Source organism: Hirundo rustica, chromosome 11, assembly GCF_015227805.2.
Source record: "Hirundo rustica isolate bHirRus1 chromosome 11, bHirRus1.pri.v3, whole genome shotgun sequence".
Taxonomy (NCBI): Eukaryota; Metazoa; Chordata; class Aves; order Passeriformes; family Hirundinidae; genus Hirundo; species Hirundo rustica.
This window is the reverse complement of record NC_053460.1, coordinates 18,015,533-18,033,795: the sequence shown is the minus strand read 5'-3', so window position 1 is coordinate 18,033,795 and position 18,263 is coordinate 18,015,533. Positions and strand designations below refer to the sequence as shown.

Here is an 18,263-nt window from a genome sequence, read left to right as displayed (position 1 = left end):
CCTCTGGGAACGCTTCTTAAAAGGATCCATTTCTTGCAGATAACTACATAAGATTATGGGAAAGTTTCTAAAGCAGCCCATTTGGTGTTATACAGCTGGCATTAGCATCTTGGTCATCTATTTTTCACTAAGTAATACTGATGTTTTTAGTCAAGCTGCTCACGATTGTAAGTCAGTCCTGGCTTAGGCCTGCTGCTCAGGCCTCAGCACATGAAGAACATATTGATATTCTTTAGATGCAAATTCTTAAGTAATTGATGCTTTCTTATGGATAGTGTGTCCAGTGCACCAGATCATAGATTTCACTCTCTTCTAATATTAAAAACAAATGTCAAGCAAACATCTGTATCTATACAACCCATTTTCTGAATGCTTTAATCTGTATTTCTAGTCTATACTTCTCAATCTTTACAATGCTGCAACCAAGCCTTCGGGTTCAGGCAGTAATCATGAGAAAATCTGTGGTATGAACCTAACTCTATTTAGGAATTCTTTTAGCAACCAAAAAGCCACTGGAGACAAGATGATGAGAAGGACAGGGGCATAGTTCTTCGTGTGGGTTTTGTTGGTTTTGTTTTGTTTTGTTTTAGCATAAATCAGGTTTTGGAATGTTCTAAGGTGCAATTTACATTCCAGGGTCAGAGAGCACTCCTACTCAGTCATTACACAGCTGAGCACTACTGAGACTATACAATCAGTATGTGCCTTTTGCAAAAAAAGCATGTTCACTGTGTCCACACAAAACCTACAGTGACTTAGTTAAGAAGCACTCTATCAGTCCTAATGCAGTCCTGATGAAGTACCCTTTATCCGAGCGAGGGGAAGGCACAGTCTAGTCTGGCAGATGTGAGAGTGCTGGGTGATATACCCCAGACACTAACAATGGGGAGGAAGCATGCTATCTTGGACTCCTGGTTTTACTGCAGAAAGGTACTGGATGTGCCGACTTTGCTTTATTCAAAGAAACCACCAGCGACGAAGAAAGGCTGCATTTTGTCATCAGCGTATGTTAAAAAGTGTCTTTGGTGTTGTATCATGCAGAAATTTCTGCAAATTTGTGTTTTACACATGACCATGGTAATTAGCTTTTTTGTTAACTGAGCCTCTGGCCTGACTACAGGCTCTTAGGACTCTTTTTGGAGTAATAGCTGTAGCATTTCAATAAGATCAGTTTTCAATAAAGCCAGTGACAGCAGCGCAAACTCATAAGAGGGCTACATTAATGTTGTTTTAATCGGCAGATTGTATCAGCACAACCGGCGCTGGCAAATTACTCATTTATCTTAAACTAGTTTCTATGCATTGCAATAGAGTCTTATACTGATTTGCAAGACTTAAATTTTAAAATCCTTTTTGTCGGATAAGCACCCTTTCTAACAGCATAAAATTAAAAACATTTTTACACACTCAAATTAGAAATTGGAGCTACTTTCACCTCTTTATATTTAATACATATTTTGATACATTCATCCAGTATCTTTAGAATTTTGGCGGAAAAAAACAGTGAGGTGAGAGTGAGCAAAAAACACAACGAACAAAATTCAGCTGCTTTCAGGACAGCAAATCTTTGAAACAGAGCGTTTCAGACAGAGGGTCTCTCTGCACACGAACCTCCGCGATGCCGAGGCTGGTCCCACAGCAGTTTCCTGGAGCAGGTCCAGCCCTGCCTTTCACTGAGATAGCGCTGCCCCGTGTAGGAGCCCGGGCTGGAGCAGCTGCAGGTCCCCGGGCTCCGGGACCCCTCCCAGGCTCCTGTCTTTACACGCATCAGGGTGCGGGCGGCCGGGGATCCCCTAGAGGGCCCAGGGAGAGACCGGTCCTGCGAACCGTGCCGACAGGTCGATACGCAGCCCAAAGCCGGTCGCTGCAGAACCAAGTGGCCATGTGGGCCCTGGACACCACCGCGGTGATCCTCCTCGCTGCGGGCGGCACCCGCGAGGCTGGGAGCAGCCCGCTCGGAGGAACGAGCCTGCTCTGAGGGGCACACATTCGCGGGGAGCCTCGTCTCCCCCGGGCGGTCCCCGGGGAAAGCTGGCGGCGGCCCCACCGTGCCGGGAGTGGCCGCTCCGGGTGGCCACCCCCAGGGGCTGTCGCCAGGCTCGGTGGCGCGGGAGGCCGAGGGAAGCGCCAGGAGGCGAGCAGCGCCTTCGGGGCGGCCAGGCAGACTCCGGCACGCTCCAGCGGAGAACGGCCGGAGGGCCGAGGAGGAGCGAGTTGAGTGAGCCGCCACCGCGCAGCGGGGCACCGGGCTCCGCTCTCAGTCAGCCACAGCCACCGCCCGTCTCTGCACGAGAGGCACCTCAGTCACCCCGCCGGGGCTTTACGGGAAGGGGATTCTACGGGAAGGGGCTCGGGGGTCCTGCAAGGACCCCGACGGAACCACTGGGCGGCGGAGGAGCAGCGCCGTGGGGCGGGGCAGCTCCTCCCCGCCACCACCGGAGGTGGGACCGGGCGGTGCCGTGGGGCAGCCGTGGCATTTCCGCAGGGTCGTGGCTTCGCCGAGATTCATAGGTGGCTTCGCTGCTCGACTCGTAGCAGTGGCGGAGGGACGGCTGGCAACCCCTCCCGAAGATGACAGACGCGCTGTTGCGCCGCGGCTGCCAGGCAGCGGAGCCGGCGGGGGACGGCTACTTTCGGAAGGTGGGAGGCTCGGTGGCCAGCCCGGGGCGGGTGGGCTGCGTGCACATTGGGCTGTGTGTCCGGGGCAGCGCCTCCCGAGGCCGGTTCGGGGCTGGGGGTGCCCTCTCCATCGTTCCCGGTCCGCTTTCTCCCTGCGGAGCGTCGTGGGCTCCGTCCTGTGGCAGCCCCCGGGGGTGGGGAGCGGGCGCAGGGATCGAGACGGGGACCTGGCCCTGGCTGAGCGGCTGCAGGCAGCGCCCGGCGCGGCTCCGGCGAGGCCGCGTGCCTTGAGCTGGCGGAGCGCTGCGCGGGGACCCTGGCGGCCCTCCCCTGCTTGTGAGCCGGGCGGCACCCCGAAAGACAGGAGCCCTCGTAACTTCCCAAAATGAGTCAGATTGCGCTTGTCGACCGTCTTTTTGCTGTCTTTATTTTATTTCTCTCCTGCTTTCTTCTCCGTTTCCTAGTCACTACGTCTCCTCGCGCGCTCTCTAGTAAATTGCCTTATGTACCTGTAAGAAAGTTTACTGGAGTAAGGTAACGAAGTTAATAGATTCGTTAGGAAGTTCCTAATGAACATCTGCCCTAATTACTTTTCGGACTGACTGGGCGGCTTATGCCATAACCTGCACCTGAGTTCTTTCTGCACAACAGTAATTATAGTTAAGTATTGCCTGTATATTCAGCCCTGTGGGGTCCTGTGAACTTCACTGGAGGTAAAGGGCAGTAAAGTGCCGTTTTCAGGGAGCTTTGATTCGGCCTCCCCTTGCTGTTTTTTAAGTTCCCAGCGCCTGTAACTTCCGTCCGTAGGTTTCAAGTGGGGGTGTAGGTACACGGGGATTTCGGTGTAGATTCCGTATCTAAGACCACGAACTGTCTAGTCTATGGAGGGGGTAAAAGAAAGCTGCATATATCAGGTTGTTGCTGCTTGCCTTTTCACAAAAACAGTCCCATTATGCTCTTCAGCAACCACCTGGATTACATGGTAGGGAGGCACATATGCTGTGCTTTGTTGCCCTCTTTACAGGCTCTTTGATTTTTTTGCCACAGTATTTATCAAATTTATAAGCCTACAGGAACTTAAATAGCAATACTGTCCTTTAGCAGAGGAACTGTTTCTAGCTGAAAAGAGCCAAGCTTTGCCTATGCTAGCCATCCTGCAAAGAATCGCTACCACCTTGTAAATAACTAGACAGACTGAAACAAAACTTCGACTAAATCTTGTCTGGCTTCCTCATTTGAGTAATCCTTCTATAATATTTGGTACTTTTTTTCTTTAGCAGGACCTTCAGTCTTTAGCAGTCTTTCCCAATCATACAATGTGGCCAAGTTGTAATTACTTAGTTTTCATAGCTATGTTTTCTACAATGTAGGAAGCTCATGCCTTGGGGCGTATTAGTAAAAAAGCTGACTTTTCATGAACTTAAGTTAAATAAATCAACTCTTCCACGTATTTGTTTTTACTGATAAGGGCTAACTGAAGTTTAGTAGCCAAATTGTGCCTCAGGTTGTAAGAGTAGTAGATCTTCTACACTCAGACTTGCTAAATGGCCGAGTTTATTTTGAATTAGGTTGTTTTATGTTCTAGTTAAGGTCACTGAAACAGTGTTAGATCTGTGTAAAGCCTGTTGGACAGGAGTGAAGTTTTTCAGTATTTTCATATATGAAAATACTGTAAGATCAATTTTATACCTACTCATGAGCATCTTACCTATTACTTACTGCTTTAAGACCTAAGTAATGGAAAAGTGGGAATCTGATAAAATCTCAGGGAGGCACATACTGTAGTGGAATATTCTTCCCTCTGTTCCCTCAGAGCCTGGAAAGGTTCAGCCAGCTCATAAGTGTCTTTAATAACGTTATGAATTTAAGATTAGGCTAGATACTCAAAGCCTTTGGTCCCTAAAAGTATGCAGGAAAACAGTATACCTTATGTATGCTATATGTTAGTTGAAAGGTCTCAAAAATCAGAGCTTTAATTCTGACTTAGAAGTTTGAGGTGAAGGGGGAGGAAGAACAAAACACTAAAAAAATGCACCAAGATAATCCCACTCCTGGAATGAATCTTTAACAGATACAAGCTGTGAACCCAAGGGGATACTTTAAATGTGGTATCTACATGTCCCTGTGAATGGTATACTTGGTGATTTCATGTGACTGAAATTAGTGATGGAGCTTTTGATGGCTGCCCATGGGTCTTCCCCTCTGAGTTACTTTGGTATTTTTTTCTCTTTCCTTTCTAAATCACACTATTTGTTTTCCTGAAAAGATTTGAGGGTTGTTTTAGCACTTTTTTTGGTGCAGAATCACTTCAGTTTCCAAGGATAGTCCTTGTGTTTTTAGGTCAAAAGATAGTTAATTGACTTTTTAAAATTCTTTAAGCTGTGTAGCAAGGTGAAAACATTTGCTTTGCATCAGTCCTGCTCAAACATGCCTTCCAAGCACTACTTACACAGTGAGGTTGCCTCCCATACTTTCTAAGAATATTGTGCACAGTGAAATTCTATAATTGAGAAAAAATGGGCAATTCATACAGTATCCAATTGTTTTAGACTCTCGATAGTTTCTTTTGATAAATGGATTACTATGGGAAGTGTGCTCAAAGCCTCTCTTGCTCTTTTGTGTAATTATGCTTTTTGAAGTTTTAAATACAGCAAACCAGAAAGCAGCCCTCAGTATCCCCAAGATGCAATATGTAAATATAAAACAACTTACTTTAATTTTTGTTTAGTGCCTTTTTTTTTTTTTTTTAATATGTAGGGAGGGGGCCCTGTAAAACTACGACTGGCCAGAAATGGGGAAACAGAGGCACAGTCATGTTCCCTGCTTTGACTTCTGTTGTCACAGTAAAAAGTGACTTCCATGTGAGTCTGAGATGTGATGGGTGCCAGAAACTGAAGTCCACTTGCACCCTTTCTCAGATTCACCCTCCCCATTCCCTTCCAGTGATGTCAGAGCTGGTCTGGATGGATCTTTCCCCCTTTCCCTTATCCTTTTTCCATTACCTCCTTTTTCCTCATGGCAAAGACCTATAATTTATATATGCAAAATTTAAGTTTTCCTTAAACCTGTAAGATGCTTTGAGCTGGCTCAATGCTGGTGTGTCTTTTGTTGGTATTTTTTTCTTTTTTAATAATCTAATTTTAAGGAAATTACCTATGCAGCCACATAGGGTATGTATAACTCTATCACTGCTGCCCCTATTCAATTCCTGTTATATCACCCCTCCAAAACATTCCTCTTTAGCTGTTTGATGAGCTGCAACCAAACTTGTGAGAAGAATTTTACTTTTAAAAGCAAAACAGACAACAACAAAAAACATCCTTGCTGGTGTTCTGAAGAGGGTATGGCAAAATGGAAGAAGCACCTTGCTTTCCATCAAAAAGAAGATGAAGCTTCTGCCTGTAACTTTTTAATTTCTGAGAAGATAATGTACCAGGAACTGGTTCTGCTACTGTTCTGTTTATCTTGGCGTAGTTCAGTGTACATTGCCAGGGCACACTGTACCTGTTCTCCAAGATGATGTGAGTGCTCGTGGACCATGAGCCTCATATCTTGACCTGTTCTGTACAGAATTTCACATTCTTTCACTGTTACTGATAGCAATCTGTGAATCAACAATGCATATCCCACACATCCATCCAAATTCTGCCCCCAGTCTTTCTTCTCTATGAAAATAAAGACAAAACGAATGATAAGAGCGAAGAACGATTTGTTTTAAAAGTAGTGCAAAGCATTTAGACGGGAAGTATTTTTCAACAGCCCAATAGTAATTAAAGCAGGTCTGTTGTCATGTACTGCTTTGCTTACATGAGATGCTTTTCCCAACTGTGGTTATTTTTTACACCTGCCATGGTTCTGTGGCTTGCTTGGCCTCTCAAATGTCTTCCTGGGTTTTTTTTTGGATTTGTGATTTTTTTTTTTAAGTTACCATTGAATTCTTATGAGAGAAACAGCTTTCTTTTTCAAGCTGTTCTCTCCACCCTTTTTTTTTTTTTTTTTTTTTTTTTTCCCAGCACACCACCCCACTTAAATAGTAAGCTTTTGCAAAGTAAATATCCCTGAGACACATCACCATACAGAGCTCAGGGTATTTATAATATAGGACTAATCCAGTCACAGGATCCTGTGCTTATGTGATGACCTATTAGTAGGGCTATGCCTGCCTTATTTTTTGTTTGTTTGTTGGGGGGTGGTTTTTGTTTTTGTTGGTTAGTTTTTTGGTGGGTAGGAACAGAGCAAGGAAGAGATACCTAGCATGTTCTTTCTACTCTTTATGTTTCCCACCTTGGCTTACTGCTTTGTAACACCTTACACTGGCCCTAACTTTTCAGATTTCTCTCACCAGTGAGAAAGTTGCAATAAATGGTAAGAAAAAGCCATAGTTACTTTTCCAAGGTTAACATTTCTGCAGCTCTCTAGGTATTGGCTGGTTCAACATGAAGCATCCCAGTTCCAGTTTGGTTGTTCTGGGTAGCAGTCCACTGTGCTACACAGAGGCGGAGCAGTAGGACAGCTAGCTTAATAAATCTTTAGATTCTGATCAGTTGAACAAAGATGCATAATTTCTTTCCCTCCCTTAAAGCTTTGCTTACACCTGTGAGGCTAGATACTTACCATATAGACCAAACAGATTCAGAAAGAATGACTATGTTAGTCCCCTGTGTCAGGGAAGAAGGCTAAAAGCAGAAGCAAACAGCTCCGTAACTGAAGTACCAGACTGAAGATGATGATAGGTATGGTAACTAGCTCATGAATCAGCACTTTGCTAATTAACTCTCTGTGCTTCCCCTCTTTTTGGGCTTTTTTCTGCAGGGCTTCCCCCCACCTGTTGTTAATGTATCAGTTTACCAACCTGCCACACCTGTCCTTCCACTGGGGCTTAGCTCATGGGGTTCTTTTTAAGTCATTAGTAGCCAGGCAACCATCAACATTAGCATTGACACAGAAATATTTATTTGGCTATTTGTTCTCTTTCCACTTGTCTGGCGGGACAGACACAATATAGCAATGATTCATAAACCTTGTCATCCGAAGTCCACTTACATACAAATTCATAGGACCTAAAACCGAAAGTAGGCCTTCATGTGAAACTAAGAGTCATCTGAAATGTGCTTAGTCAAGAGACAGATGTCTCTGATGAAATATGAATGTTAATTTTGCTCAGTGAGTGCTGTGACAAGATGGAGTTCATGTAGGAAATACATATTTGGAGTCTAATACAATAATTAGTTATTTAACTTTATATTAATCTTTGGGCCAGGCACTTAGATGTGTAAAATACTTTGATCATGTAGAAGTAGACCAGGCTCTGGAAGACCAGATATTCCCCACCTCTTTATTAAAAGAAAAAAAAAAAAAACAAACAAAACAACAACAAAATGCTCAGCTAAAACGTGTGCTTTTGAAAGATCTGCAGTATATAGCTACATTTTCAAAACTGAACTAGTGGTAACATCCAAAAAGAAACATTAATTATAGTACTGCAAGAAGGTAAGGACACGACAATTTAGCAGGACTTGGGATCAGTTCTAGAAATACTGGTGTGGAATATGCTGTTTGCTATGATTGCTATTAGAACCAAAGAAATTGTGCACAAGTTCCATGCATACTTGTTATTTAAACACACATGTTTAAATACCTGGAGGATATGGCCATTTGTGTACACTGTTGGGCTTGACAAGCAGCACAGGCTGCACTGGCTGGAAAGGACTGTTTTCCTTTAGGTAAGGAGGCACACCCAGTTTCAACTCTGTGTCACCTTCAGACACTGTGGCTCATCTTAGAAGTTCAAACCACTACTTTGTAAATCATATTTATGTTAATTTCGAATACTTGCTGCTATTACTCATTGTTTGGCAAACAGTCATGATTTTTGCGTGCATCGTGACTGGACTTCTGATGTGAACCATGTAGGAATGCTGTTTGGGAAAGGGATCTTCTACGTGGAGGAAGACAAAACTAAGCACTTGCTTGGACCTGTTTGCTAAATAACTTTTTAGTACATAGAATTTGTGCTTTATGCAAGGGATATGTATTTCTTGAGGTTTTTTTCAGATATTGTTTTTTTTTTGCTGTCCTCTACGCAGACTTCTACCCGTCAGTTTTATGGCAGCTTGATTACCATAAAGAGTTTAAGCCTGCAAATGAACACAAATTAGCTGAGTGTCCTCATCCCCCGTGCAGGGGATGTAAAACACAGCATTTTCCAAAAAGTAAAATATTAATTCCTTCTAGGCTATGTGAAGTTAATGGGAGCCATATACTTGCAACAGGTGAGCGTATCCTGAAAACAGATTCCTCTGTCTCTAAGAAGCCTCTTACCAAAATTGTCACACTTGCAGGCACACTGGAGGTTTTACGGATATCTTGGTCTGTCAGTGCCTTGTCCTGGTAGGGCCCAGGGCTGGTTTTCTTCCTACAGAGAGTAGTGCCTGGGGACCTGAAATGCAGGGAAGCATATCTTAAGCTTTTTCTCTTTGCAGAGTTTCCGATCACTGCAGTTTTGTACTCATTGCTCAGTGGGAGTTTGATCAAAAGTTCATTAAAATGAAGAGACCACTTCTATGAGCTTCTTGGGCTTGGGAATCGGGCAGTTGATCTTCATGAAAAATTTCTCAGAAGTGAAGCTGTAAAGAAGTTATTTGGATGATGTCATCAAACATGTTTGGCACACAGAAAGGGCCGGGGAGTTCTGGGAGGAAGCTGCAGCTTTACAGAAAAACATGAAGGGCAAGGCAAGGATACATTTTAGAAGGATGCTTGAACTAAGTGGTCAAGAAAGAAGTTGGAAGGAAATACTTGTGCATAAATATGGAAATAACAGGTCTGAGATGATAATTAAATATTCAAAATGAATGCAAGAGGAAATAATTAGTGTGGCTCAAATGAAAAATGGCATGGATAGAATGGAAAGAGATAAAGCTTTGAATACTACTAGTAGAAAAGCCTATACAACACAAAAGGAAGGAAAAGCAAAGTGGGGAAGAGCAGCTGCATCCCAGAAAAAGAACCAGACTGAGAGCAGAAAGCAACTTGCGGCTACAAGATTGCGTTAGACATTAAAGTGTGCCTTGCTCCTGTCTTTGTGTATAATTGTGTATAAAGGAGCATAAAGGATTTGGTAGTTAAAGGACTACTTCTAATCTGAGATTAATGAATTTAATGAATGAGTTTGCTGCATGTGTGTATTCCTTCTAGTAAAAAGTTAATCTTCTGTGTGTGTCATGGTTTGACACTGGCCAAACACCAGGCACCCACAAAAGTCTTTTGCTCACCTTCTCTTGCTCTCAGCTGGGCAGAGGAGAGGGGAAAAAAGAAATTAAGGAAGGGCTCATGAGTTGAGATGAGGACTGGGAGAAAACACTCTAAGGGCAAAACAGGTTGAAATTTAAAGGTATAAAATAAATATTATTAACAGAACCAGAGGAGTAGAATGAGAAGTAAAATAAGCCTTTAAAACACCTTTTTTCTCTGCAGCCCTTCCCACCAACAGAGCAGGGAGACAGGGTGTGTGAGTTTTGGTCAGTTTGTCACTCGAGATCTTCCTCTGTTTGTTCAGGGAGAGGAGTCTTTTCTCTGCTGTGCTGTGGAGTCCCTCCCACGGGCAAACAGCCTTCCCGAAACTGTTGTGGTGTGGGTCATTTGTCACAGGGTGCAGTTTTCTAGGTAGGCTGCTCTAGTTTGGAAGCAAGAATCCTCTCTTATCTCTGGAAGCAGAGACAGATCTCTGCTATTCGGGTCTCCCAGTGGATCGCAGCTTGCTCTGGCATCCACCCGCTCTGGTGTGAGCACTTTTCCCACGGGCTGTGAGTGGATCTCCGCATTCCCTGTGGACTTCATGTATTACAAATGGTTCCTTTCACCATGGTTCTCACCACGGTTTGCAGAGGGAGCACCTCCTCCCTCTCTTTCTTTCCCACTGACCTTGGTGCCGCCATGTTGTTTTCCCTCACGTGCCCTCACTTCTCCTCCTCTCTCACTAGAAGAAAAACTACTGCTCCTGTGTACCACTGCCAACAAGTTCCACTAATTCAAAGCTTCTTGCAGGGTCCCACAGTGCCGAGAGGTTGATCTCGTCTAGGTTCTGTGTCAGGGAGTTGCTTGCCCCGTTCGCACTGCCGGCCAGGCGGCCCTGCCGACGCTGCTGGGGCAGTGCCGCTCACCCTGGCGCTGTCTAACGCCTCTGCTCCAGCGGGGCACCAGGAGGGAGGAGCTGCCACCGCTGCCCTGCCCTTCCACCAGCAGCACGGCTGGCCCGGGGCAGCCAGCCAGGCAGGCAGGGCTCCACGTGGGCTGCGCTGAGATGGCAGCGGCTACGGCACCTCGCCACCCCTGGAGAGAAAACCACGAGCGCGCTGTTTGATTTTCTTCTCAAGCGTGTCATCGCAGAGGTGTTACCAACCTCTCTAACCGGGCCAGCAGCGTGTCCATCTTCAGGGCCATCAGGGATAGGCTCTGTCAGACATGGTGGAAGCTTCTAGCAGCTTCTCACAGAAGCCACTTCTGTGGCCCTTCCCCTCTGCTAAAAAACTAGGCAGTGCCAAATCGACACGTGTTGTGCTGTGAGAGCTTTCTCAGTGAGGAGAGCTGTGGGCATGTGCTGTGAGTGGTAGGTCAGTGTGGTGTGTTTTGAAGTTATGTGGCAAATGGTGCTTCTGAAGATGTTTGCACAAGCTTCCTGTTACCTATTTATTACAAATTCTTCTTCAGACTAGATATGTAAAATTAACATTATTGGGCTATGTACCTTCTCAGTTGAACTAGAGTAATCTGATTTGATCAGCTCATTTTTCTGTTGTCAAGTCAATTTGCTTTCACTTGACAACAACAAGAACTGAACTTCAAATACATGTTCAGAATCTCATGTTCTATTTAAATACTCACTTTTGTTTTGCTGGTATGTCATTGCTTGACCACTCATAATTAGAGCTTATTAATAGACTTTTAAATGCGCTTATAAAAAAATCCATTTTTTCTAGTCAAAACTAAGAGGGAGAAATCCAAAATATTGCATAATTTAGGGGCTGGAGTAGTTGAAGGAAGACAGTCTGAGCCTCCTTCTGTGTAGCAGACAATACAGTAGGACTCTGATAAGCTTTGTAATGATACCCAGTCCAGATACCCAGGACATTCTTCATTTAAGGGTAAATAAAACAGTGATTTTATTTGCTTCAGAATTATTAGTTAAGACTGCAGGGATGTGCCGGTGGACTCTTGAGTATTAAGATTCAAAGGCATTTGATACTTTTTAAAAAAGGGAAGGCAGGGACAAAGAATAAATTGTGGAAGGGAAATTTCTAACATTTTAACAAGGTGTTAAAATTGTGTTTCCCTTAAACAAAAGAAAGACAAACATGCAGTCCTATTCATCTGTAGCAGTTTCAGCTTATCAGTGCTCAGAATACAATGGCTCCGTCCTGCTCAAACACAGGTTTCAGCAGTTTGAGTCTTGTGTAAGGTATGCACATATATGGGAGCATTCTTGTGAATTCCGGATTTCACACTTTACTTTTTAAGAGCCTAATTTGATAAGAGTCTGGAGTCATAACCATTTTACCCTGTTCAGCTCTGTTTTGGTAAATTTGAGGTGTGAAGAGAGGAGCTAGGGAAGGAGGGGTAGGGATTGTACAGAATGTCTGAGGCACCAGAAGGAAAGATGAGAGATCCTAAAATGGAGCAAGTTTTTGAGCTCCAAGCTTTGAGCACCATAGCCTGTTTTTTGACAGAGTTATAATTTCAAGGCTGCCTATATCTCAGTATGGAATATAGTATTCTTGATATTTTGCAAGGGTTAAGCAGAAGCTTTGATGGGAGTTGCAGTCTTGCCAGATACTGTTTTAAAAAAATCCTAGAAACTTAATAACATTCCTTCAAATTTGGTTGCATTTGCAAAATATATAAAAAAAATTTTTAGGGGAAAATAGACTGGCTCACTTGTGTACTTAGGATTTAAAACAAATATTTTCTGTCTGCATTTTCATGTTAAAATGTGCTGTGGTCATGGTCTCTTATGGTTTTAATGGCCAAGTTTGAGACAAGAAATAGTGTTGTTGATATCAGATCATCATTGATGTCAAGGTAGCTAATTTGTATTCATACAGAATCTGTGCTTTTAAAGTTAATTTAAATTCAGTGTTAGTCTGTCTTAAGTTTTTTTCCAACAGCAACAAAAAACTTGTTTTCTTAATTCTAGGGATGTAATCCTCTTGCCGAGACTGGACGAAGCAAACTGCAAAATCAAAGAGCTGTTCTAAATCAACAGATCTTAAAAGCAGTGAGAATGAGAGCTGGTGCTGAAAATCTTTTAAGGTATATATCATGGTTTCGTAGTTTCCTTGCCTAAGCAACAGTTGTTTAGTTTTCTTTAATTTATGTAGAAGTCTCTTTGTTATTGTATTTTCTCTTCCCGCCCCCCAATATGCTTTGTCTCTTACTGTAGAATGATTTGTGAATCTCTCTCAATTTTTTTCAAGCAATTTCTCTACCGAGTCATTACTTGCTTTCAAGTGTACTTTCAGTACTGCTGTGTTGTAGTAAATGACCTGGATGTTGGACTTTCTTAGGTTGCTCTCTTTGTTAAGCTTTATTGCTAATGGTAATGGCAAGTCAACCTTGCTGAATATTGTAATCAGTCCCTTTTACTCCTCAAATCAAATAAAGGTATTGCCACTATGCTGTTGGCTTTTTCCAACACCCTTTAGGTCTGTGCTGCGTAGTAGAAACGACTGTCCGTTGTCTTCTTTACTCCATGTAACAATGATACAGGAGTAGCAGGGGAGCACATGTGTAATTTGAGCTGGGTTACCACCAGTTGCCACCAAATTCTCCTACAGTTTGAGGTAGCTTCATCTATTACATTGTTTTAGGATGTGTTTTCATTCGTGGCTGTCCCCAAAGGAACAGCCTTATGTTGATCCTGTCTTAAGGCTGTTACATCCTGTGATTAGTTGTTTGGCAAACAGCCTGTGGATTTCCAGTCTTATATAGAACTGAAAATTATCCCAATTTTCACTTGCAGTCGTTTCCTGTGGTGTCTGTTTCTTTGCAACTGGAGCAACAATGGGTCTTCAAAAACAATATCTAGTAAATATACTTAAAGAGATGAAAATGCTTGGATAAATTAGATTATCTTAAACTTGTCATTAATCAATAGGTTGTCCATTGTCTGTTACCTGCTTTTATCTCCGCTCTTGCAAGAGATGTGAGAGGTTGAAAACTTGGGTAATTTTAGCCTCTGTGTGACTTAAGTTTGCTTTGTTTTCTGGTAATTGACTTAAGGATTGAGACTTAGAATTTTAACACTTTTTGTATGATTAGCAAAATTATTATACCTGCTTTTGAAATGGAATGTGTCATTCAGTTAATGTTTCTGCTTGTTGATTCAGGAATGCTTTGGAAGGGCTAAAGACATGACTAGTATCTCGTATGAAAACTGGTAACGTTTAACCTAGATATCCTAAAGTTCAGTTTCTGATGCCAGTATTAACTGCTGAAATACTGAAGTTGCTGTTTACAGGAGTGGGAACTAAGTCTGCTTAAGAGTAGAGGAACAGACTTACTTTAGCAATCTAGAATGAATTTACACCTGTTGAACTATTAAAACTTGCTAGTTCTTTGAAAGAAGCAATTTTAAAAGTAACCTGACCCCTAGACAGTTCACATGACTAGTTGTATCTACAGTCTCCCAAGGAAAAATGTAAACAAGCTTTATGCTTGCAGATTCTATTTGAATTTCATCAAGTTCTAAAAGAAACAAACCAATTGCTGTCCACAAGAAGCCTCCTGGAGTAGGATTTGAGGAAAAACTGGGAATGGTTTCTTTACTTTTGGCTGAAAGTAAGAGCTAGGTTTGAAGCACACGATCCGTAATAGTGCAAAGACTTTTGTTCTTAGAATTTCTAAAAGTCACCCTCTCCTTTTTACTGTCTTTTGCTCTGGAAATTGAGTTAAAATTGAATTCAGTGTAGAGTTACGTGATTCTCAACAATATCCCATTGCCTCTCTAGCTGTCTTTTGCTGGTTATTACTAAAAAAATGTCTGCAATGTAAAAAACAAGAAAAGGTAATCAAATTGACATGGGTGTTTATAGCAGTACGGCAAATAAAGAACGCAATCTGGAACTTTGGGGTTTCTGAAAAAAATATATGAGAATCCTTCCTGTGGAGGATGGTAAGCTAGACAAAACATGGAGCCTTAATATATCATAATTAAAGTGCTTGTAGCATCAAAACTTAACCATTTATCTGTGTGGTGCTGACTTTATCAAGGAAGATCACCCCACCATATTTTGTATCCAGTTTGGCTTATGAAGGCAACAGAAGTTAACATTGCTTAATTTAAGCAGTGTAAAGTGTTCAATAAAGTACAGCGTAGAAAAATCACAGATAACTCATTTATAATATGAAAAACAAACTTAAAATTTTAGTCTTGGAATAATTAGTTCTTCATCAAGGTGCTCCATAAAACTGGAGAACTGCTCTAAGTGGAGCTTAGATTTGTGAGATAAATATTTATGAAGGTGAATTTTTTTCTTAAAACAAAGGTAAATGTAAAATGCTGCAAATTTAAGTTTGTTATTGTCTTAAGAATCAGACTGTAATATAAGGGTACAATATCTTAAGCATGGATACCTTTTATCTTAAACTCATACCTGTGCATTTATAGATACAGATGATTTAAGTATCTTGAAAATAGTAATATTCTAATAAAATTGTCAGTATGGAGAATCAGGTTAGAAATTGCAATAAAAATACACAAATTAGTAATCAACAGAAATGTTTGGGGTTGTTAAATACTAACATCCGTTGTGCTTGCAGTTCAAAGTTCAAATTTATGTATTTAAATACATAAATGGCTAAGGAAACAAGCAAACAAAATCATATTTACATCCAATAAAATCAAATTATAGAGAAAATAGTCTTGTATTAAAAAGATATGGTCAAAAGATATTTCTGTAATTACTTTTGGGGGAAAGTTATTTTCTTTTATTCTTAAGATCAGAAGCTTCAGCAGTTCTGTATTCAATTTATAAGGTGGGGAAGTATCTGATGGAGAATGTCCTGACGACTCCTACCTCCACCCTCTTATCTTATTTGACAAAAAACCTCCATAATCTGAAAAGAGGATCATGATTCTGTTTAAGACGCTTTAGTTTTGTTGATTAATGTATCTGAAAATAAGCTTGACCCTTAATCATACATGGAAGATTTGGCACATAGAAAATCTTTTGCTGCTGCATGCTATTATCTGGAAACTATCCCAGGCACTCTTTTGACAGAAAAACCTAATAAATTCCAAAGCATGAGGTCTTGTATCATCTCTTAAGGATATAAAAAGAAATCTTAAAAATGCTGAGAATGCTTGCATTGGAGGCTGGAGGGGGTCAACCAAGCTTGTAGAAAACCTTTTCCTCAGCAATAAAAATTTGTTATGTCTCTGCAGAGCAACCACCAACAACAAAGTACGAGAGCAGGTACTACTGGAACTGAGTTTTGTAAACTCAGACCTGCAGATCTTAAAGGAAGAATTGGAAGGACTTAATATCTCAGTAGAAGTTTATCAAAATGCAGAGTAAGTATAAAGCTAAGTTATTCAATTATTAATAGATCTTCTGTTTACCCTTGAAAACAAAATTGTTTCTTGGTGAGTGTGAAAGTTGGACACTATAATAATGTGAAAGAACAGAGGGTTTGATGGGAAAAGAACATACTTGATTGTAGATTTGTTGACTAAGGGTTAGTCTGCATATTTGCCCTTCTCTTGGGAAATGTATGTGCCCCTAGTCCTTGGATATGAGGTTCCTTTGAAGAGAAGAGTATTGCGAGGATTGCAAGCTCTTGAGGCTGTACTGCAAACAGCTGGCACTTAGCAGAATTTCCAGAATTGGAATTGCTGATGTGCTCAGTGCATTCTGGAGTGAATAAACTTAGCAATACAGTAATATCTCTTCTCAAACGTGCTGCATACAACAGTCCTCTCTTTAGCTGGAGAACAGAAACACAATGCTGATTTGATGTTTAGATTAGACTCGGTAATCTTGAATGTGTGCTCTTCAGTGACAGAAGACCACAAATTCATTGGCTAAAGCAGAGGGATTTTTAGTAGATGAAGCTGGATTTTTTTCCAAGATACTTTCTCCGCTTTGAAGAGCACTCTAATTTATAAATTGCAATGGATTCCTCAAAGAGTTAAGGAGTATTTGTTGCCTGCATACTGAAATGATTTCTGCATCAGTTATATGCCTTGTTGCTCCTAAAACTAAATATTTACTATTTGATTAACAGCAGCTCAAGGTACAAGTTGAAATGCTTCATGTGATGGTGGTAAAATTTTGGGTCCCTCTTAGCTCTGTTCTCAGTTAGGTGTGAAACTTCCAGGTGGATTTACAAGGAATTCTTAATGTAAAAGGATGAAGCACATTTCCAGAGAGGTAACTTCCAAGTGAACACAGACGTGATGCAAAATACCTACATTGCAGTTTTCTCAAATACCAACTGATGCTAAACTTCTTATCCTCTACCCCTGTGGCAAATTTTGATAACTATTTGATGTGAAAATATTTTGGGGTTTTTGGTTGGTGTTTTTTTTTTGGTGGTGTGTTTGTTTGTTTGTTTGTTTGTTTTTTGAGATTTGGGTTTCTTGTTCAAGATTTTACTGGTCTCTGTAGATGCATGTGAGCACAGAGAGCAGTTATGGCTGTGGAAATGAGAGCAGGGCTCCACAGGTACTATTTCTCGTTTTAGCTAAAGAATATTAAAAATATTTGGATTCTCACTGAAGGATGAGCAGTAGGTCAGGCCACGAGGCAGGCAGAGGTCTTGAGGCTGGACAGCAGTATGCTTGTTATTCTCTCCTGATCCTACTCTTCCAATCTATTTTGAATGGTGTTTTGCCTTTCTTATGCTTTTCATTCTAAGCTCTGAATGCTTTTTATGTTTCATCAGCAAAAATAATTTCCCTGTAACTGCTGTCCAGCCTTTAATGGCAAGTAGCTATTAATAGTTGTTCTCTGACTATTGTGCACGCAGTTGTCGACATAAGGTCACACCCATGGTTTACTGGATTAGCCTGTATTGTGTTAGAACTATCTGAAGGGTTGGCCCTCCCAGTACTTGCACACATTTCAACTGGATTGAGGAGTGTGATGCTATTTCTAGTCCGTTCTGGAAGTTCAGGATCACCTCCCTAACTGTTCTGTACTCTCATGACGTGTGCTCCATGGGTGTGGCACCTTAGCTGTGGGGAAAAAAATTCACTTTCTTTGAATCACCAATGCTGATATCTACAGGGACTGTGGGTGATACTAGAATGGATAAAATTAGTAAGTTAGGATTTCTTTTCCATGTGTCTCACTTCCTTTTGAGGAAGAAGTCTTGATATAATCTGTAGTAAAAGTGTTGAGGTTTCTTCTAAAAGCCTCATCAGAAATCAGACCATTTGCACCACTTGAAATGGTGTTTTGGCTCTGTATCCTGGAAGTACTTTTCAAGCTAACAGAGCCACTTTCAGGATCATGAAGGACTCTTCCTCTGCTTACAAAGCCGCTTGCCTACTGCCACCCTCTCAAGATGGACTTTTCACTCATAAGAAAGCTGGTTTTGCTGACAAGACCCTAAGTGAATGTGGGATTTTGTAGTTGGTAATG

At 41.7% G+C, this 18,263-nt stretch overlaps 1 protein-coding gene across 1 annotated transcript in view; it reads left to right on the top strand.

The window, feature by feature from the left end:
- Window positions 1-2,401: 2,401 nt before the first annotated feature.
- RHPN2 (rhophilin Rho GTPase binding protein 2) overlaps window positions 2,402-18,263 on the top strand; it is a 29,775-nt gene continuing 13,913 nt past the window's right edge. The window contains exons 1-3 of the mRNA XM_040075096.2: window positions 2,402-2,640; window positions 12,812-12,927; window positions 16,061-16,189. Of these exons, the coding sequence (XP_039931030.1) occupies window positions 2,572-2,640; window positions 12,812-12,927; window positions 16,061-16,189 (314 nt within the window). The 5' untranslated portion in view covers window positions 2,402-2,571. The remainder of the gene's footprint in view (window positions 2,641-12,811; window positions 12,928-16,060; window positions 16,190-18,263) is intronic.